The following is a 22123-nucleotide window of genomic DNA, read 5'->3' as shown; positions in this document are numbered from 1 at the left end:
GGGCAGGACAAACAAGACTTGGGTAGAGAAGAAGACAGGATGAAAGTGGAGACTAGAAGTTGGGAGCATGGCAGGAACATGCCATCCAGAGTTAGAAGCGTGTTAAATCCATGATGGACTAAGAAGTTGCGAGTCTAGGAAACTGCAGAAGAAACTCCAGTCCTTCACTGGTATGAATTAAGTCCAGAGGGGTAAACCCTCTCCGTGGTCCTTCTACCTTTTGAAAGATGAACTCCCCGTCTCAAAAATGAGACTTTCAGAAAGTGCCCGGAAGACTGCAGTTCCCATATCTATTCTACTGTGCCCCTCTTAGCTTTGTGATCTATTTGTGGATGGTCTCAACATGCTCAAGTTCCCCCTTAACCAGCTGGGATGGATTTGTCTTCCATACATTTAATATCAACTCTCCTTGAATCTTTGTATCCTCAATTTGTGCCCCTCTTTGAACTAACAAGTCCCATATGTCTGTTTACTCTTTGCTTTATTTAGAATTTTTATTTAAATGGATTATCTTCTTTAAGATCATATGCTTTAAAATCAAAAAGACGTTCCTTTGGTATTAGGATTCTAGGGTTTAGTCAACAAGTCTTCCCATCCCTGTGATGATTTTATTATGGGCCTGGGCACCAAATAATGCCCACCACCCTAGGTAGTGGCTCTTTCCCTGTGGATTCAATTGTGTCTAGAAGCCACAGGGCTTTCTACGAATGTATCACTAGAATGCTCTTATCTACCCCATACGTCAGTCATCCATTTTACCTGGGCATGCCCTTCAACAAGCCAGCTTCTCTTAGTGGCCAGGCCATAATGTGACATTTTGTGCCCCGTGTGGAAGGCATTCTCAATATAAAGTACCAAAACTGAGGAATGACCTTTTTGTCTTTTTTTCCTCTCTTGTACAATTGTACATATAGACTCTCCCTGACTAGAATATCACCATAGTTGCGGGAAGATTTTAAATGCTTGAACTTCCACTTTTAGGGAACCTTGATATCAGTCATTGGAACAGCTAGTAGTAAGCTCTACACTCAAACGTTAGCCATTGCAATTTTAATTGTTAATGGCGGTACAGGAGTATAATGCCATCTATTCTGGGGAAACAACCAATGACCTAAGACCCTGCCAACATATCAATGATACACTTGCCTCAGCCTCTGTTATTGGCTACCTGCTTGGGCCATTGCTGGCCTCCCACCTGCCCTGATTTCAAATGGACCCTGCCACGTCCGGGTTGTGCCCTCTTGGTACAACCAGACTCCTGAGCCCCGTATCTTTCCTTTCTTTGACCCTCTGCCTGGCTCTATAATGAACTGCATTGCCTGGCCCTGACTTTTAGACTCTCCTGGAAATTCAGATCCTGCGAGAAGTCTGACTTGCCACATTCTGGTTCTTGTGCCCTGGCCCCTGAACTCCAAGCTCTCGGCTTACTTTTGATTCTCAAATGCTTCACCAACTGGCCCTTTGTTTCTTCAAACAAAAAGCAAATTTCTTCCTTCTAGGCTAGCTCACAAGCAGCGTGCTACCGGAAGAATCATGGAAGTGACCTGTGATGATAAGAGAAGAGCCATTTAACAGGTTGAAAAGAGCCATGTGCATGTTTCCCAGGCATGGGCTCCATGAAGGAGGCTCCGTGAGAGTCAGGCCAGTGCAGACAGAGCACAGCCTTCATCAGAATGACTAACCCCATTGTGCAGCCTACTGACCGTGCAATTGTCAGTGGACCTGGAGACTCCTAGACTCTAATCCCTTGATAAGAGTGATAGTAATAGTTAATAAGTGTTCATTCATTTATCCACCAAGTATTAGTGAGTGCCTGTCCTGTGCCAGGTACATTGTAGCTGTACGTCTCTGCCCTCACAGAGCTGACATTCTAGTGGGGATGGACAGAAAGTAAACATTTTAACAAAAAAATATATTTCATATAATTTTAGGGAGTTTGAAATGCTACAGAGAAAATAAAACGAGACAGTATGATAGAAAAAAAAAAAAAACTCGTGGAGCTACTTTTGGTAGAGTGACCAATGAAAGCTCCTCTGAAGAAGTGGCATTTGAGCTGAGACTCCAATGATGATGAGACAGTCCTGCAAAGATCTGGGGGAAGATCAGTCCCAGATAGAAAGAATCCTTAAAACATTTCCCATATTCCCCCCCACCGATGAACCCAAGAACGAATCCCTAAGTCTTTCAAAATACACTGCACTCTAAAAACAACATATTTTGAGCGATTGAAACAGGACACCTAATCTTAAAGTAGCATTTCTTATGTTCTGCACCTCAACCATGTGCTTCAGAAATGGCTGATTTGTGCCACCCAGAGCTGGCTGCCCTTTATTGCTACATTCACAGATTTCTGAATATGAGGCCAGAGAAACCCTAGACACCAAAAACATATCATTGCAGAGTTAGATATTTGGAGGTGGATACTACAAGAGGAAACGATAATTTGTGAAGCCATCTAAAATAATGCTGCAGTGGTTTGGGGAGGTGAGGTGGAATCGGATTTGAATTCTGGCTCAGCACTTGAGTGACCTCTGAATCTCGGTTTCCTCAGCAGGAACAATAAAGATTTTACAAGGATTATAATGATCATTTATGGAAAAGTGCTTAACATGTTTATATATAGTAAATTCTCAGTAATTGCCAGGTAACATACCATTTAAAACAATCTACACAGGGGCACCTGGGTGGCTCCGTCGGTTAAGCATCCGACTTCGGCTCAGGTCATGATTTCTCACGGTTGGTGGGTTCGAGCCCCGTGTTGGGCTCTGTGCTCACAGCTCAGAGCTTGGAGCCTGCTTCGGATTCTGTGTCTACCCTCGTTCTCTGCCCTCCCTGGCTCACACTCTGTCTCTCTCTCCAAAAAATAAACAAACATTAAAAAAATTAAAACAATCTACGTGAGGCCTTAATTCAAGGGTCTCTGAGCTCCTCCACTGAGCTTAGCACCATGTGGGACCCTGTCGGAACCACAAAAGAAGTATCAGAAATGGTAACTGGTTCACATCCACTCAGCTAGCAAATGACAGAGCTGAGATTTTTAACCTAGAACAATTTAACCCAAGCACTATATTCTCAACTACTCATCTACCGTCTTTGTGTAATTAGAAAGATGATAAGTCATGTGGTCTCAAGATGAAAGAGGAAGTTTGGCAAAGGAAGTAGCCCTTGCAATAAGTCTTAGGAAAGTATAGGCTCTGTGTAGACTGAGAAAAGAGAAATGGTATTCTAGGTGCAAGAGGAAAGCGTAAGACACAGAAGTGGTAACAAATAAACACACCTGATTGGTTTGTGTGGAGAAAGAGACCAAAAGGAGTGAGATCATCAGTCTGCCTGATGGGACGTAAGTCTGGCAAGTCCCTTATTAAGCAGATCCCGTTTTCTGTCTCTTTTTCTTGCTCTTCCTAGAGAATTAACTAACCTGCTCTTTGACCTCTTTTAGGCTGTTTGAAACCCTTCAGTCGCTCTTCTGGTCTGTATTTGGCCTTCTAAATCTCTATGTTACCAACGTGAAAGCCAGACATGAGTTCACAGAGTTTGTGGGAGCTACCATGTTTGGGACATACAACGTCATCTCCCTGGTGGTGCTGCTGAACATGCTGATTGCCATGATGAACAACTCTTACCAGCTTATTGCCGTGAGTAGTTTGCTTTACAAGGGTGATTGCTTGATTTCAAGGAGTGATCACGTTGGCATGGAGCCCATTGGAAGCTCAATGAAGCAGTCTGTCTGCATCAAGTATTTTACATTAGCCTTCTCAGTTGTTAAAGTATTTCTTTCTAAAGCAACTCAGTTTGGACTCTTAGTCCATTGACTCTCAGTAATTTAGAAGAGGATGTTCTAGTTAATAAGACTTTCTGGTAGCCTGTTAAAAAATGTGTTTAAAATTCTGAATCGATTTTCTTGCCTTACAAAGGAGAGCTCGGGAGCTATGAGCACACTTTGGCTATCATTTGTCGCCCCACGAATTTTTAGGGTTGATTGAGCTAATTGGTTCTCTAGGCAGGAGGGTCCCATCTCCCTCTTCACTGCAAGCATGTCCTTCACAAAACTGAACATTTCATTGCCAAAGGCAACATTCTCAGAGAGTGACTAATTTTCGATCAAGGATACATGAGTAATTGCTCTCCATCGTGAGACATGGCCTAGGTACAGTCAATCACTGAATCCTTTTTGACCATCATGTTACCATTTGGATTAGCAATATTACTGTAATCTAGAAATGGTGAAGGTATAGGATATGGGATCAGTCCAGGCCCTGACCTGATTTTTGATGTCATAGAAAATATCTAAACTTAGCTTATGTTCTTATAATCTGCCTATCATATTTAGAAATATGGTATTATCAGAGGAGTTCTGGCTATCTGAGGTGTAGTTGGGTATCAGTGGATTTGGATATTTAGGTCATATTAAGATGTTAGATCAAGCCCATGGGTCTATCTGTTGCTGAAAGTTTTTGCTGTAGCACAGAAGACAAATGGAAAGGCCCGACTCTTATCTTCCTTCATACATGCTATTTCTCAGATTTGGTCTGCTACTGAGGAATCTTTTAGCCTACAGAAAAGAAGCTTAAGTTATCGGTTATATAAATATAAGTATACATATAAATATATGTACGTATATACACACATTTTACACACATATATACACACACATATTGTCCATATTCCATAAATATTACTGGTAATAGTGACCATCCTGATCCATTTTGATTAGGGATAGACCAAAGAGGAATGAGTTTATGTTGCAGCAGGAGGTTTTTGAGTTATCTATTTGGAAAAATTTCCTAACCATAAATAACAGTGAGACACAACCTCCTTGGTGGGTTTTTAGAATTTCTTTCACTGGAAAGAACTTCTTTCACTGGGTGGTTTAAAAAACCAGCACATACATGTATCCACAAGGATGGCTTAGATCTTAAGTGCTTAGGTGGGGGCGTATGGTGGAAACATATTTTAAAAGTTAGAAGACCAGGGACTCTAATCCTAGTCCTGTTGTTTATAAGTATGACCTTGTGTAACTTATTTCCCTTTTTGGGCGTCAGTTTTCATCATCCAAAAAGTGAAAGGGTTGAAGTGGATGGCCTTTATTAAGATATAATTGGCATATAGTATTGTGTAAGTTTAAGGTGTACAACGTGATGATTTGATACACATACATATTGCAAAATGTTTATCATCATAAGGTTAGTTAACACATCCATCACCTCACAGAAATTATCTTTTTCTTTTGGTGAGAACATTTAAGATAGCAAGCAACTTTCAAGTATATAATATTGTTAACTATAGCCACCATGCTGTGCATTACATCCCCAGAACTTATGCAACTTCTACTTATAAATTTGTACCCTTTGAAAAACATTCCTCATTTCCCCCAACCCTCAACCCCTGGCAACCACAATTCTACTGTCTCTATGAGTTTGACTTCTTCTAGATTCCACATATAACTGAGATCAGACAATATTGGTCTTTTTCTGTCTGACTTACTGTCTTAGCATAACTCCCTCCAGTTTCATCCATTCCTTCTTTCTCATGGCTGAATAATAATATTATTTTACATATATAATATTCATAATTATGTATACACCATATTTTCTTTATCCATTTGTCTGTCAATGCACAGACAGGTTGTTTCCATGTCTTGCCTATTGTGAACAATGTCACAGTGAACACGGGAGTACAGATCTCTCTTTGAGAGAGTGGTTGCATCTTCTTTGGATATATACCCAGAAGTCGGATTGCTGGAGCATATGGTACTTCTATTTTTAACTATTTCGAGAGCCCTCCCATGCTGTTTCCCGTTGTGGCTGCACCACAATACACCAGGGTTCCCTTTTCTGCACATTTGCACCACACTTGTTACCTTATTATCTTTTTAATAATAGCCATTCTAACAGGTGTGATGTGATGGTTGCTTGTGGTTTTGACTTACATTTGCCTGATGATTAGTGATGCAGAGGACCTTTCATGCACCTGTTGGCCATCCGTATGTCTGATCCAGTGGTCTTTAATATTCCTGCCAGCTCTGACATTCCGTGAGCCTGCATGTCTAGATGAACAGGCTAAGCTTGCAAGGTCCCTTAGCTCTGAAATTCTGCCCATCTGCTACTTTTGACATGAAATATACTTCAATTTTACACTTTTCTCTCTCCATGATTCAAACCCAGCCAGATCAAGAACTCTGGAACGATCTATACTCACTCCAAATCTGTCTATATAAGGGGGACAGGCATAAAATCTCAGGGGGGTATCTTTCTGCTCCTATGCGTAGCATCCCCTTACCCCTGCCAACGATGGCAATATTCATGCTGAGGCATTTGTAATTTTCTCCCTGGTTATCTTGTAGCTGATTGCTCCTAATGGCAGTGGAAAACGAAGACATTTTCTCGTCACTTAATGCAGGGCTTTGGTATCTCCCACTGAGCTCAGTGACATTTTGCTAGGAAGGGTGGAAATAATCAACTCTGGCTTTCTTGTCACCACCTGCTGGTAGCAAGTTGCGTTTTAATGCCACCTACTGTTGTACCTGAAGAAAATATCTTAGCTTGGGAGAGGGCTGGGGGCAGAGGGGTGAGGGTTTGCTGGAAGGTGACCTGCATGGAGTCTATACCATCTCACACATATGGAGTCAGGCCAACCATTCTGAATCCTACTTGCTACTTCAGGATCCTCTGGTAATGTGTCTTTATCATTTGGATCTAGTGGGATCCTGACGTTGGGTAACCTGATTCCCAAAACTATCTGGATCTGGTTGAATGGTAAAGACCAGGAGGAAATGTTACAGGAAGGGAAGCCACTGAAGACAAGTCTCTCCTACTACAAAAGTTTCAACAGGCTGACTCGGTCTAAGAAGAGACTCAGTTGTTGACATGCCTTACTGGGAATATGTTTAGTGTACATTCTAGGACAGGGCTCAGGGATGTCAGCTAACAGCAATCCCTTGAAGGGTCGAGCTCTTTCTCGATGCTCTGTGTAGGATGCAGAGCTGCTGGTGGAGTAGATATATGGCTCTTTAGAAATTCATATTTCTATGCCAGAGGAGGCTACACTGTAGTAATAGTCAGCTTCAAGATACGGGGAAGCCAGGATCACTCCAGGTCTGTGCTCTGTGGTCCCAGCCAGCATCATCATTATGTGAGGCTGGCCATATTTCACATTATGGTTGTTTATGATGCACAGTGATTTACTCTCCTCGCTTTATCCTTTTATCTCCCTCACGTTGCTTATTTCTCTCTGTGACACTTCTTTCAACACACCCACCTGGTCACTGCCGTTCCTTGTGCGTGTACGTTCCAAGTTCCACCATGCGAAGCTGCCCTTGATACCATTTAAATGAAATTCACCCTTATGAAAATATTAGGTGGGAGGGACAGGACAGTCCCACAAAATTCATCCACCCTAAGCCCCATTTCTACCTCCAACTCACCCATAAGGGGCATCTCTTTTGCCAGAGACTGGTGCTCACAAAACATGAGGCTGCTAATGATCTGTTGTGGTATGGCCTCATTCGGGAAGTTAATAAGCACCCTCGGTTTCACTGGCTACTGAGAAGTGTTCACTCCAAAGCTGAGAGTAAGTAAATAGGACTTGCCTCACTGAGCCACATCTGCTCCAAGGCTTGGGGAGAGCCCAAATACATAGAATCGATTGTCTCCCTTGGGGAGGCAGCATCTGGAGGCGCAGATAATGGATGAACTCTCCCACTGCCAAAGACAGCTTTGCCCATGGAAACATTCATCAGAAACAATGCCAGCGCTGCAAAGACAGTCAGCAAGGCTGGAGGGGGCCCACTGCACACCCGGAAGTGCCAAGTGTGGGGGGGGGCAGGTGGTCTTCCCGCCCACCCGCAGTCACCCGGGACCAACCTCAGACTTTCAAAGCACAGAGAAGACGACGACAGTTTGCACACTACGCCGTGATTTGTAACCCACTAACCAGGCAGGTAACCGACTCCTATGCACTGATACAGCACCCAGTTGTTAAAACATTGAAATATTCCCATACCAGTTGGTAAAAGCTGCCACTCCAGCTGTTGCCTCTGGGATGCCCCCCCAGCTCACCTCACAATCCAGCAAGTAAAAGGTGACGCCTGAAACATCAAGTATTTTCCATGCCTCTGTTCCAGTGCTAGTGCTGGCATACATTCTGATTGGTCAGTTTCTTAAACAGTATGAATATCCTCATGGCAGGCTCAATCCTAAGATGCTCCCCTAAGATTTCCCGCCCTAATCGTCAAGACAGCGAATATGATGAGATAGCACATGTGTGATTATGTTGCACCACGTGGCAAGGGAAATTTTTATGGATGTAATTAAGGTTACTAATCAGGGAGATTATCCAGATGGGCCTAATCTAATCATGTAAGTCCTTCAAAAGCAGAGTTTTCACCAGCTGGTAGCAAAAGAAGATGTCAGAGATTCGAAGCATAGGGAGGATTTCATGTGCCGTGGCTGGCTTGACAATGGAAGGACACGTGGTAAGAAATGCAGGTGGCCTCTAGGAAATGAGTGTAGCCCCCGGCTGACTGCCTGCAAGGAGGTGGGGACCTCAGTCCTGCAACCACAAGGAAATGAATTCCGACAACATAAACGAATGTGGAAGCAGATTCTTCTCCAGAGTCTCTAGACTCAGCCACACTGACACTCGGATTGCAGCCTTGGGAAGGCCTCTGTGACTGGAATGGAGGACACACATCAGAGAGAAATAGGAGATGATGTCAGAGAGGTAATGAGGATAAACAACAGGTCGCATAGCGCCCGAAAGACCTTTGTAAAGACTTTGGCTTCTACTCTGCCCCTCCTCTGCTCTCTCTCTCTCTCTCTCTCTCATTCAAAATTATCTTAAATAATTTTTTTAAAAAAAGAATATGCTGATTAAGAAAAGACAGAAGTGGGGCAGCAGCAAAGACAGAGGGACTAATTGTGAGATCATTGCATTAACCATAAGAAAAGCTGACGGTGGTTTTGAATAGGGTGGTCATGATGGATATGAGGAGCAGCGGTCAGATTCTAGGTATATTTCAAAGCTAGACCCAATTCTGATGGATCAGAGGTGGGGTATGAGCAAAAGGGAGGAGTCCAGCATGACACCAAGATTTGGGGCTTGAGTACCTGGAAGGGTGGCATTTTCCCTTACTGAGATGGGGAAGAGTAGTAAAGGAGCAGGCATAAGAGCAAGGCAGAGATCCAGAATTCGGTTTTAGATATGTGGACTTGGAAATGCCCGTTGGACATTTGAGTGGAGATGTCTGGCGGGCAGTGGTCTATGGGTCTAGCAGAGAGGTCCAGGCTGGAGAGATGTGGGAGTCACTAGCATGTGCACAGTATTTAAAGCCATGGGACTAGGTGAGGTGAGTGTGGATACAAAAGAGAAGAGGTCCAAAAGTGAGGCACTCCAATGTGTAGAGGTTGGAAAGAGAGGACGGATTGCCCAAGGAGACTGAGAAAGAACAACCAGGGAGGGTAGAAGAAAAATGAGGATAATGCACTGTATTATAATACTATACCATCCCCAGGATACTGATACCATCACATGCTAAAGAGCGGTGAGAGCCTGGATTTGAACTGAGGGAGTCTGACCCCAACACTCATGCACAGAACTGCTACCCTATCCCATCGACCTCAAGGCCAGGAAGCACAACTCCGAACCACCAGTCTCCTTGTCCTACCACTTCCAGTGGCTAAAGATTTCATTGGGATAGGAATCACACACACTTCGTCTAACATACCTGTATCCCTCCCTTAGCTCTCAAGACTGCTTCATAAGAAAACAGAACAAACCATAAACCCTGGCAGCTTTCAGTCCCGTAGAACAGTCCAAACTACAGAAACTGTAGTAAGTCTAAGGGATAGGACAGCCTCTTTCCTGGTGAAGGAGCTGCTCAATTCAACCTGTAGAAATTTCCTGACGTCGGAGCGGAGCCATTTCAAATTTTAATAACTGTATCTTTCCTTTGGGAGACCCTCAGGCAATCTAGATATTGATTTTTCTCATTGCAGCTTGTGTTTTTCCCTGTTGCCAGACCATTCTCTGGAATCTGATCTGGGATTTCTGCATCTCACTAACAAGAAAGCAAATATTTAGAACCACAGAGGACATTTTAATAGTGCCCCCACTTTGGGTAATGTGGAACCCAGGAAAACCTGCTAATAATTCCATATCAATGAACAATCTACATTTTCTGGGCTTGGTGCTATAAATGATATCAAGGTAAAGACATAGTTGATGCCTTTGGGGAACTTAAAGTCTAGTTCAGAGGGAGAAGTCTGACATGAGTAAAATAACAATAGCATTATTACTATGAGTATATAATAGCAATGATGACAAGAGCGCCTGGGTGGCTCAGTCGGTTAAACATCCAACTTTGGCTCAGGTCATGATCTCGCGGTTGGTGGGTTCAAGCCCCGCATCGGGCTCTGCGCTGGCAGCCCGGAGCCTGGAGCCTGCTTCGGATTCTGTGTCTCCCCCTCTCTTCCCCTCCCCGGCTCGTGCTCTGTCTCCATCTCTCAAAAATGAATAAATGTTAAAAAAAAATTTTTTTTAAATACCAGTGATTACAGAGAGCATGGGCACAGGAGTAGTCGGATGCCTGGATTTGAAACCTGGACTGCGATTTACTGTGGTTTGGGGCAATCTGAACTGTTTCTGCCTCAGAGGACCTCTTCTGAAAAATAAGGATGATGATTAGGCTTTTTATCTGCTTCTGACTCTCAGATCCATTCTCTGTCCATTTCCTGCTCTGCTCTGTATCAAGGGTACTACATTCTCCATGGTCCATTGCCCTTTGGCTTCTGGGTAGGTTTGGCCAACCCAAAGTTAAGAAGGGACTAGTGAGGATATTTCACTTTGGGGGCACCTGTAGCAGCAGCAGCTGTATTTCCTATGGGGCTCACCTTCCACCACCACCAGGCATCCCCTCCCTCCTTGGCCCCAGCTTCTGCAAGGCATCCCCACCTTGGCTCTAGCTCCCACCAGATAACCCCAGTCCTCGAACTCTGGTAACACCACTCACCACCTCTCCCAGTTGTCCCTGTAAGTCTAGGGATAAGAGGGGCTTCCTGTGGCTGGTAATCTCTGAGTTGCCTCACTGTCCCCTGTCTGGCTTCTCATCTCGTCCATCATCGGCATACTAATCCCTGTGTTAAATTTTCTATGTCTGAAAGACCTAGCAGGATTTCTGTTTCTCTGGCTGTACCCCAATCTATCAGTACCTATCTGATTCGGTGGTTCTGAGGTTGATTCAGGAAGGACAAATGGGGCTGAGATTTGAAGGTCAAATTTGGAAAGACAGAAAAGTGGGGATAGCTTTCAGATCTCATTTCTGGTGGGGAAATAGTTTGTACACCAGCAAGGATCAGCCTGGAGTTTATTGAAGGCAATAAGGGTGTAGGAGCTGGCCTTGTTCTTTTCTGCCTCCTATTCTTTGATTTCCTATGAAAATATCTTCAAGTGAAAATGATGTTCTCCCTGTGCCAATAGGGAATATGCCCCAGCAATGAAAAGAAACATATAGAGGAATCATACCTCTAGGAGCTAGATGAAAAAGTTCAGAGTCTGCCTTTAGAAAAATAATTTTAAAAGATGAGGTCTGCTCTTGTGGCTTCTCACATCCCCATTCTGAGCCTTCATACTGCTGTCTACCTGGCTTGGCACAGCACCCTGGGCTAACTGCCTTGCCTTATGTGGACCTTACCTTTGACAAGCCCTTTCCCTCTATCTCTGGGCCCGAGCTGAGCTCTTTCTCAGTCCCCTAAGGCTTAGAGAAGTCGGTAATAAGAATGCAATGACTATCTAGCATATAAACAGCCTTTATTAAATCTTACAGGCGCTCAACTGTTTCCAATCTATTATCATTATAACTACCATCAATAATAACTACCAGAACACTTGGGTGCCTGGGTCAGTTAAGCCTCCGACTTTGGCTCAGGTCATGATCTTGTGGTTTGTGAGTTCGAGCCCCGAATCGGGCTCTCTGCTGTCAGTGCAGAGCCTGCTTTGTATCCTCTGTCCCCCTTTCTCTCTGCCCGTCCCTTGCTTGCACTCTCTCTCTCTCTCAAAAATAAACAAACATTAAAAAAAATATTAACTACATATGGAATACTACTTGGCAATGAGAAGGAATGAAATCTGGCCATTTGTAGCAACGTGGATGGAACTGGAGGGTAGTATGCTGAGTGAAATAAGTCAGTCAGAGAAAGACAGACACCATGTTTTCACTCATATGTGGATCCTGAGAAACTTAACGGAAGACCATGGGGGAGGGGAAGTGGAAAAAAAAGTTACAGCGAGGGAGGAAGGCAAACCATAAGAGACTCTTAAATACTGAGAACAAACTGAGGGTTGAGGGGGGGTGAGGGAGAGGGGAAAGTGGGTGATGGGCACCTGTTGGGATGAGCACTGGGTGTTGTAGGGAAACTAATCTGACAATAAATTATATTTAATATAAAAAATAAAATAAAATTATATATATTATATATATAAATATATATAAATTTATATATTATATATAATATATATAAATTTATATATTATATATAAATGTATATAAATTTATATTTATATATATAATATATATAAATTTATATTTATATATATAAATTTATATATATAATAAAATTATGTATATAATTAAATATATTTATTATATTATATTATAAATTATATTTATATTTAATATAAAAAATAAAAAATATTAACTCCCATTTAGTGAGCACTTACTATGTGCAAGACACCACACGAAGCACTTTTCATACATATTTCCTCGTTAAATTTTTACAACAACCATATGAAGCAGCGACTATTATTAATTCCATTTTATAGGTGAGGAAACTGAGGCACAGAGATCAAAGTGACTTACCCCAGGGCACACTCTCAGTAAGGGCACTGGCAGGTGTGTCTAACCTCAAACAATCACAGTACTGTACCTACTTCTTTCCTACCTGCGTTCCAATCTCTCAGACCCGGACACATGGCCCCCACCCCACCCCCCCCCAACCTACGTCTCCCTCAGCTTTTTTTTTTTTTTAATTTTTTTTCAACGTTTTTTATTTATTTTTGGGACAGAGAGAGACAGAGCATGAACGGGGGAGGGGCAGAGAGAGAGGGAGACACAGAATCGGAAACAGGCTCCAGGCTCCGAGCCATCAGCCCAGAGCCTGACGCGGGGCTCGAACTCACGGACCGCGAGATCGTGACCTGGCTGGAGTCGGACGCTTAACCGACTGCGCCACCCAGGCGCCCCTCCTTCAGCTTTATCCTCCCACTCGGTTCACTGACTCCGTCTTTTGAGTTCTAACCAGACTGTAAGGAGTCTTTCCCTTAGTTCTAGAGACTAAGTGCCCTCCATTTCCCTGAGCGGAGATTCCCTGCCCCCACCCCCAACACACACACACACACACACACACACCACACACACACGCCCAGTAGCTCTCTTTTCCTTCTTCTTCTGCTTTAGTGTGCCCGTGAGCACTTCAAACTTCCAGTTTCTTCTTAGCTCTGCCTTTTAATACTCCCAACCTCCTCACTGAACAAGCACACAGCCCACCTGAGGTATCACACCCACAGAGGATAAAAAAGTTCGGCTCTACCCAGCTCATTTGCACGACAAGAATTCCTCATTCAACTTACACATCCAGCCTTGGGACTTTTCAGGGGTCTTCCTTCCCAGTCAGCTTTTGCATGCGGAGAGCCTCCCTTGAAAAGGGTATCCACACAAGCAAGCCGACTATCCACCCTCCAGCTTCACGGGAGGAGAGAGGAGCCTTGACTCCACCAGCGCTGCAGGGGGCACCAGAGGATGATGTTTCATATCCTCTGCATCTAGCCTGGGCTGGCGCCCCTTACCCTCCGTGGTCTAACCCGGAAATGCATTCCTCGGTCATTCTGCTTCAAGGCCCGCTCATGGTTTGGTCCGCAAGCTGTCCGAGAGCCCGCACCTGCTGAGGACGAGAGCTCTTCACCTCAAATGCTGAGGGTATGCTTTGGCAGGTCCCCGCTGAGCTGCAGCTCTGCTTCCAACAGCCCCCGGCAGCCTTTGATGCGTGCTGCTACCTGGCGATGATTTCCCTCACCCACAAAGATGCCAGGGGGAATAGGAAGAAGTCAGTGAAGGGAAGTGGGTTTCACTCCCCTGTGGGAAAAGGCCACCAAACAGGGCAGATGTCTGCATCCCAGATTCTCCTGTCCTGGGTGTTCATCAGGAACATCAGTAACTGTCATGGATACTTCATCTCGGGTGACTCAAATGAAAACAAGACCAAGGATGCAAGTGACAAGAAGGGCTTCACGCCCAAAGAATACCTCTATCCACCTGCTGGCTGGTGTCCTCTACTCTTTCACCCATTCACCTAGCAATAAATACCTCTTTTTAAAAAAATGTAATGTTTACTTCTTTTGAGAGAGAGAAAGAGTGAGCCTGAGCGGGGAGGGGGAGAGAGAGAGGGAGACACAGAATCCAAAGCAGACTCCAGGCTCTGAGCTGTCAGCACAGAGCCCAAAGGGGGGCTCCAACTCACGAACTGCGAAATCATGACCTGAGCTAAAGTCGGACGCTTAACCAACTGAGCCACTCAGGCGCCCCAACAGTAAATATCTCTTAGATGGATAAATAAGTAAATTTAACAAATATTTATTGAGACACTACAACAGACTACACTACATTCTTGTCACCGGGGATACAACAGGGTGACAGGTGAAGACAGATACAGTCCCTGTTCTTACGGGGTCTACAGTCATTGACCCACGGTTTCAAATTTCACTATTTGAAATTCATGTGTTTACCTTGAGACTGCCCTTAACCTTTTTTGGGGTCATGGGTTGCTTTGATAATCTGTCAAACATGGACAAGAAAAATGTTCATGTGAGCAGACATGGTAAATTTTAGCATAAAATCTCAGAGGATTCACAGACATCCTCCCAGGGGCACCCAGAAACCCGTGCGTCACCTTAAGACCTGTCCCCAGTTATCATGCAAATATGTTTTAAGCTGTTAGCACATCACTTGTGACTCGGTGTAAATGAGTCCAATCCCTTACTGAGATCAGGTTTTCATATGGGGCCAAGCAAGTAAGAGAGACCATGAGGGACATGTAACTGATGAAGACTGGGGAAGGGACACCAACAAAAACAAAAAAGAGAGAGAGAGGGAGATTGGAGGCACAGAAGGAAAATGTCACCATCATCACAGCTTGGCAAACGATCGGCTCTGGGCAACAGTCCCCAAGCCAGAGGTGCCTTCAGTTGCTCTGTGAAATAATAGCTATCAGTGGACGATCTGTGTCCATAAAAATGACTGTGTTTGCATTTCAAAAGATTTCTGAGCTGAGACTCAGGAGCAATTGTTCCTTGTGGAAGACCTGGCCTTCCTATGGACTGGTCTCTGAATGTTCTCTGCACAGGCTACAGATAATCTTTATGGACAAGTCAAATGCCCTTGGCCCAAAGTTCCTCACTGGGGAGTGGGATTCTTCTTGGATTCTGCCTATTCCCATTATTAGTGTTCTGGACACCAGGAATCCATTGACTGGAAAGCTAAATGATACAAATGTTCTTTAATTTCTGAGCAGCTTGAGGTCCAGAAACGAAATGTGAGCTCTGAGTTATTAAGATTAATAAGGCCTTGCTCTTCCTGTGGTCACCAGAGCCCTGTGTTGTAGCCTGGCTCCATGTGAGACGGCATAGGCGAGGACGTGTCCTTTGCATACAACACAGAAGTCAAAATTCCCAGAAGGAGCATCAGAGGTAACGACCCACCGCATTACTCTGCCTTTGACTTGAGGCCCGACAGCAAAATGACATTACATCAGCTGTCAAAGCAAATCTGTGTTTGTTCGAAAGAGAAAAATAGAGTAAAAAAGAAGAGAAAGGGTAATTGTATTTCCTTCCTAACCTCCTTTCTTCTGTCACAGGATTTTGCTTTTTCCTCTGTTCTCTTTCCCAATGTTCCCTGGGTGTTTGGACTTATATACAAGTACCTGCGCCTATAAATTTGTGAGCTAATCACAAAGGGTTTATGACAAATATATTCATCTCAAAGCTGCTCCTTTTTTTTTTGAGGGGGGTGCACAGAGGTAGAAGGAGAGAGAGAATCTCAAGCAGGTTCAGCACAGAGCCTGACAGGGGCTCAATCTCAAATCAAGAGTCTGACACTTGGGGGGCACCTGGGTGGCTCAGTTAGTTAGGCATGCAATTCTTGGTTTTGGCTCAGGTCATGTTTTCAGTTTGTGGGATCAAGTCCCGCATCTGACAGTGCAGAGCCTGCTCGGGACTTTCTCTCTCTCCCTCTCTCTCTGCCCCTCCTTCATTTGTGTGCTCTCTCTTCATGTGTCAAAATAAGTAAACTTTAAAAATTAAAAGAAAGAGTCTGACGCTTAACTGAGCCATTCAGGCGCCCCTCAAAGCTGCTCTTAAGGGGCACCTGGGTGGCTTAGTCAGTTGAGTGTCTGACTTCAGCTCCAGTCATGATCTCGGGGGCCATGAGTTCAAGCCCCACATAGGGCTCTGTGCTGACAGCTCAGAGCCTGGAGCCTGCTTTGGATTCTGCGTCTCCCTCATACAGGAAAACTAACTAATGCAAAATACTTTCTGCTAGAGTCCCTCTGTCCTTAACCAGGATACGGTGTCTGACACATAGTAGGCTCTCACTTCATATCTACTGACAAAATGAGCAAATTCAGGAATTCCTAACACATATGACAAAATATTTCAAAGTGTGAAGACGTGCAACTGATAAAGCTGACGAAAGCTAAGTTTCTTGTCCTCTAGTACAGAGGTTGGCCAATTTTTTTTCTATAAAGGGGCAAATAGTGAATATTTTAGGTTTTGTAGAAACCTAAGATCTAAGATCTTTGTCACAACTATCCCATTCTACTATTATAACACAAAAGAAGGGGTTCCTTGGCGGCTCAGTCGGTTAAGTGTCCGACTCTGGATTTTGGCTCAGATCATGATCCCAGGGTCAATGGGATCGAGCCCACAGCCCTGCGTTGGGCCCTGTGCAGAGTATAGAGCCTGCTTCCGATTGTCTCTCTCCTTCTGCCCCTCTCTCTGGTTCCTGTGCTCTCCCTAAAATTAAAAAAAAAAAAAAAAAAAAACTTTAACACAAAAGAAGCCATAGAAATACATAAACAAATGGGCATGACTGTGCGCCAATAAAACTTTATTTATGGGCGCTGAAATTTGAAATTCATGTAATTTTTGTGTAAAAAATATTATTCTACTTTTGATGGGTTTTTTTTTCAATCACTTAGAAATGTAACAACCATTCTTAGATCTCAGGCTGTTCAAAATCAAGTGGCAAGTCAGATTAAGGCTGCAGGACGTCTTTTGCCCACTCTTCTAATTGTATCAATATATATCTCTTTCCTACCTTTGTGGACTGAGGCTCTGTGAAGACAGGGGCTCTGCTCTAGGTTTTCTTTATATTCCCCTGGTGCTTAGTCACATGTGGGACACATAGTAGGTACTCAATACATACTTTTTCACTGATTGATAGGGAGAAGCTTGAGGAAGTCTCTGATCTATAGTGTGTCAACCATGCTTTTAAAAATGCATAATGTGGATTTATATCCATTGCAAGTGCTTGGCGTTTGGAGATGAATAAATTTCTATGGCAATGGGTAGGAGCATTATCTAACTGAAAAGAAATCTGCCTACATGATGGATTTCATAATTATAGTCACACAGTGCTTTATAATTCCCAAAGCACATTTGCATATATTGTCTTATTTGATCCTCACAAGGATTCTGTGAGCGTCGGTAATATTATTCACATGTTACAGGTGAGGAAACAGGCTTCCAAAGGTCAAGATTTGACCGAGGATACGTGGCAAGTTTGCTCGTGCATTAATTCATTCCTTCTACGAGGACTCGAGAGGCCGCCCTATGCAAGCAATTCGGTCAGGGTGAACCCAAGCCCAGTGACTCCTCGAGTGATGTTAAGAAGCAATCCAGAAAATAGAAACATGGCCTGGAAAGTTAAAAGTAGACTCCTGACAAGGGAGGCAGATGGGGACAGACAAGTAGATTTTCCCATGCCCACGACGCAAGAAGACACCCTTCTCTCTTCCGCCATCCAACTTCGGCTCAGGTCGCAATCTCGCAGTTCATGAGTTCGAGCCCTGCATTGGGCTCTGCCCTGACAGCTAAGAGCCTGGAGCCTGCTTCGGATTCTGTGTCTCTCTCTCTCTCTCTCTCTCTCTCTGCCTCTCCCCCACTTTCTCTCTCCCGCTCTCTCTCTCTCTCAAAAATAAATGAAGGAAAATTTAACAAAAAAGATGATATACTTGAAAAATATATATTACTGATGGTGGGAGCCTAAGAAGAAATAAATAGGGACAAGCCCATGAAAGTGGTTTGTGAGGATCGGTGTGAGAGGACACAGCAGGGTGCTGTGAGGTGGAGGACCAGAGAAGCTCACTCTACATTGGTTGTTGAGGGCACGTCTCTTTTTAAATTTTTTTTAATGTTTTAATTTTATTTTTGAGAGAGAAAGAGAGAGCACAAGCAGGGGAGGGGCAGGGCGGCAGAGAGAGACAGAAGCCGAAGCAGGCTCCAGGCTCCACGCTGTCAGCACAGAGCTGGATGAGGGACTCGAACTCACAAACTGAGATCGTGACCTTGAGCCGAAGCCAGATGCTCAACCGACTGAGCCACCCAGGCATCCCTAGGGCACATCTCTTTGAGGAGGTAATAGTTGAGCTGAGAACTGACAGGTGAGAATAAGCCAGCTCTATTCCCTGACTAGGAAAAAAAAAAAAAAAAAACACAAACAGAAAAAAAAAAAATTCCCAAACCCCTTTCCGTTTACCCCAGTCGTTACATCTTCAGTCATTCTACGGAGACTCTTGGAGAAGTGAAGCCTTGAGCTGCAACTTAATTTGGGGGTGTGAGAGAGGGCCCAAGGAATGTTTGCTCACTGGGTATTGGTGAGCCCACATCCACGGCCCAGAAGAGCCAACAGGAGACTGAGAAGCAGGAAATGAGGACACAGTAGGGTCAGGCTACCCAGAGCTTCTGATGGTGATGGGGCACAGCAGGATTCTAAAGGTGGTTCCAGGGTCGCCTGGGCGGCTCAGTTGGCTAAGCGTCCAACTCTTGGTTTCGGCTCAGGTCATGATCTCACGGTTCATGGAATCGAGCCCCACGTCAGGCTCTGCAATAAAAGCCTGCCTGGGGTTCTCTCTCTCTCTCTCTCTCTGTACCTCTGCCTCTCCCCTGCTCACGCTCTCTTCCAGTAAATAAATAAATATTTTTAAAATAGTAAAAAAAAAAAAAAAAAGATGTTTCCAGACATCATCCCACTGAATCCTTGTCTAAGCGTTATCCCCACAGAGAGTAAGCGAACCAAGTAAGTGGCACGTGTGGGTGGAAGCAAGGGGCAGAAGACTGAGACTCTAGATCTGCTTTACCACCAACTAGATGTGTGACCCTCTGGAAGTTTCTCTCTGCAGACCTCACTGGCCCTCTCTGCATTTCTCTCTGCAGACCTCACTGGCCACGTACAAAATGACAAGCAGCATACTGCCAATGGCAGGGGGGGTGTGTGGGGGGGTGGTGAGGGTCCAGTGAGAAAATGGGAAAGTGCTTGGAAAAGCATTAAGCCCTAGACAAATGTGAAGTTCTGTCTGTCGGAAGTCCCTTTCCCAGGGGCGAACTAAAGGTGAAACACTGGGCATTTTATTTTCTGGCCCATTGTGTTTGACACTAGCCAGAAAGCACTTATGTAGAGAAGACAGGAGCTCCAGAAAGCACGAAGGGAGTCCCCCTCCCATGACGGCCAGGAGCCCTTGTTAGGCTGTAGGGAGGACAATTCTCCCATCACTTGAGTTCAGTAGGACCTGAGAGGCCAGTTCGAGCTGATTTTGTTTGAGGACGGCCTGAGATACCACAAGAATAATTTTTTTGCAGTGATAAACTGGAAACTGGAGGCCTAGAGAGAGTAACATGGCTTATTTCCAAGTCTCAACTATGATATATGTATGCTACACATATGACATACATATGTGACATACATATCCATGTGATATACATGCCCAGAGGCTTGTATGTTGCTGTCCCTCAATCAGAACTTTCCTATGCTGTGTGCTACTCCACTGAGGCCCCACTTCCTCACCTAACAACGGATAGTGGTAGGTGTCTACTGGGAAAGAACCACATTTTTAAATTTCCAGCACCCAGTCACCCTGAGCCCCCCTTTCGTTTCTTTTCCCCACACCCCCACCCCACCTTGTGGTAGGACAAGGAGGACAAGAACGAAAATAATCAGGGCATTTGGGTGGCTCAGTCGGTTGAGCTTCCAACTTTGGCTCCGGTCAAGATCTCGCAGTTCATGAGTTCGAGCCCCGAGCCGGGCTCTGTGCTGGCATCCTGTCAGCACAGAGCCTGCTTCAGATCCTCCGTCCCTTTCTCGCTGCCCTTCCCCCTGCTTGCACTCTCCTGAAAATAAATAAATAGATAAACAAACAAACAAAAAGAGAGAAGAGGAAAATAATCGAAACTGGCAAGATGACAACAGAAAAGGTAGTAAAGGACTGCAATCCCACTGGTTGGTTTCTGCAAGAACTTAAATGGCTTAAAACCGCCCAAATGTCATTCTGAACCTCAGAAAGTAGACGGTTTCTTTGAAGGCAGCAGAGTGGGTCAGAGGTGGACCACAGAGGAGGGACTTCTCCTCCAATTTGTTGGCCACTTTTCCTGCCGTGATCCTTGGAATCAGAGAGAGAACCATGACGACACTTCGTTGTTTGTGACCTGCATTGTTTTTATGACTGCACTTGTGTTCCATATACTAAATGGTCTCTAAATAAAACCCAGCGATGTTTGTGAGGACCTTGCAGGAAGGACCCTTTTAGAAGATGGAAAGTAGACCCTTCTGGAGTCTCAGGGACCTAATGCACCAGGTCAGTTTGCGATTGTCTGTTTTTCTGCCACTTTTATTTATTTATTCATTTTTATTTTTTAAGTGTTTTTTTAAAGTTTATTTACTTTTGGGAGACAGAGAGAGATAGAGCATGAATGGGGGAGGGACAGAGAGAGAGGGAGACACAGAATCGGAAGCAGGTTCCAGGCTCTGAGATGTCAGCACAGAGCCCGACATGGGGCTCGAAGTCATGAACCATGAGAGCATGACCTGAGCCAAAATCAAGAGTCAGAAGCTTAACTGACTGAGCCACCCAGGTGCCCCTCTCCATCTATTATCGTCCTCAGTACAGGCAGCCTGCTGCCTTCTCATTAGATAGGCAACATGCATGGACCTTAAAAGCATTACTCAAAGTGAAATAAGTCAGGAAGAGAAAGACAAATATCATATGATCTCATTTCTATATGGAACCTTAAAAATTAAACTAAAAAAAGGACTCATAGAAAAAGAGATCAGATTTGTGGTCACGGGAAAGGAAATTGGAAGAAGGTGGTCAAAAGGCACAAACTTCCAGTTCTAAGATAATAAGTACTGGGGATGTAACGTAACAACACGAGGACTATAGTTAACACTACTGGATGGTTTATACTGAAAATTGCTAAGACAGTAGACCCTACAGGTTCTTATCACAAGGAAAAAAGCATTTTTTTTCTTTTTTTGTATCTTTATAAGGATATTAATTAAATGTATTGTGATAAGTATATGTAAGTCAAGTCATTCTGTTGTACACCTTAATCTTGTAGGGTGCTAGGGGCGCCTGGGTGGCTCAGTCGATTGAGTGTCTGACTCTTGATTTTGGCTCAGGTCATGATCTCACAGAAGTGAGATCGAGCCCCACTGGTGGGGTGCTGGGCTGTGGAGCGTGCTTGAAAGTGTCTCTGCTCTTCTCCCCACCCCCGTGCACGCTCTCTCTCTCAAAAAGAAAAGAAAAGAAAAGAAAAAAGATCTTATACAGTGCTACATGCCAATTATATCTCAATAAAACCAAAAGAAAAATAAGAAGTTTTGCAATGTTTAAATAGGGGCGCCTGGGTGGCTCAGTCAGTTAAGCATCTGACTTCAGCTCAGGTCATGATCTCATGGTTTGTGAGTTCGAGCTCCATGTCGGGCTCTGTGCTGACAGTGAGGGGCCTGCTTGGGATTCTTCTTCTCTCTCCCTCTCTCTCAAAATAAATAAATAAGCTTAAAAATTTTTAAATAAAGATAATA

The 22123-nt window shown here is 44.2% G+C and overlaps 1 protein-coding gene across 1 annotated transcript in view; it reads left to right on the top strand.

The window, feature by feature from the left end:
* TRPC5 (transient receptor potential cation channel subfamily C member 5) overlaps positions 1–22123 on the top strand; it is a 268250-nt gene that overhangs the window by 230535 nt on the left and 15592 nt on the right. Inside the window, exon 8 of the mRNA XM_043569889.1 lies at positions 3440–3635. Coding sequence (XP_043425824.1) covers positions 3440–3635 — 196 coding nt within the window. The remainder of the gene's footprint in view (positions 1–3439; positions 3636–22123) is intronic.

This window comes from Prionailurus bengalensis, chromosome X (assembly GCF_016509475.1).
Source record: "Prionailurus bengalensis isolate Pbe53 chromosome X, Fcat_Pben_1.1_paternal_pri, whole genome shotgun sequence".
NCBI classification, from domain to species: Eukaryota; Metazoa; Chordata; class Mammalia; order Carnivora; family Felidae; genus Prionailurus; species Prionailurus bengalensis.
Note: the sequence above shows the minus strand (reverse complement) of the source record. Positions and strands in the feature narration are given on the sequence as shown.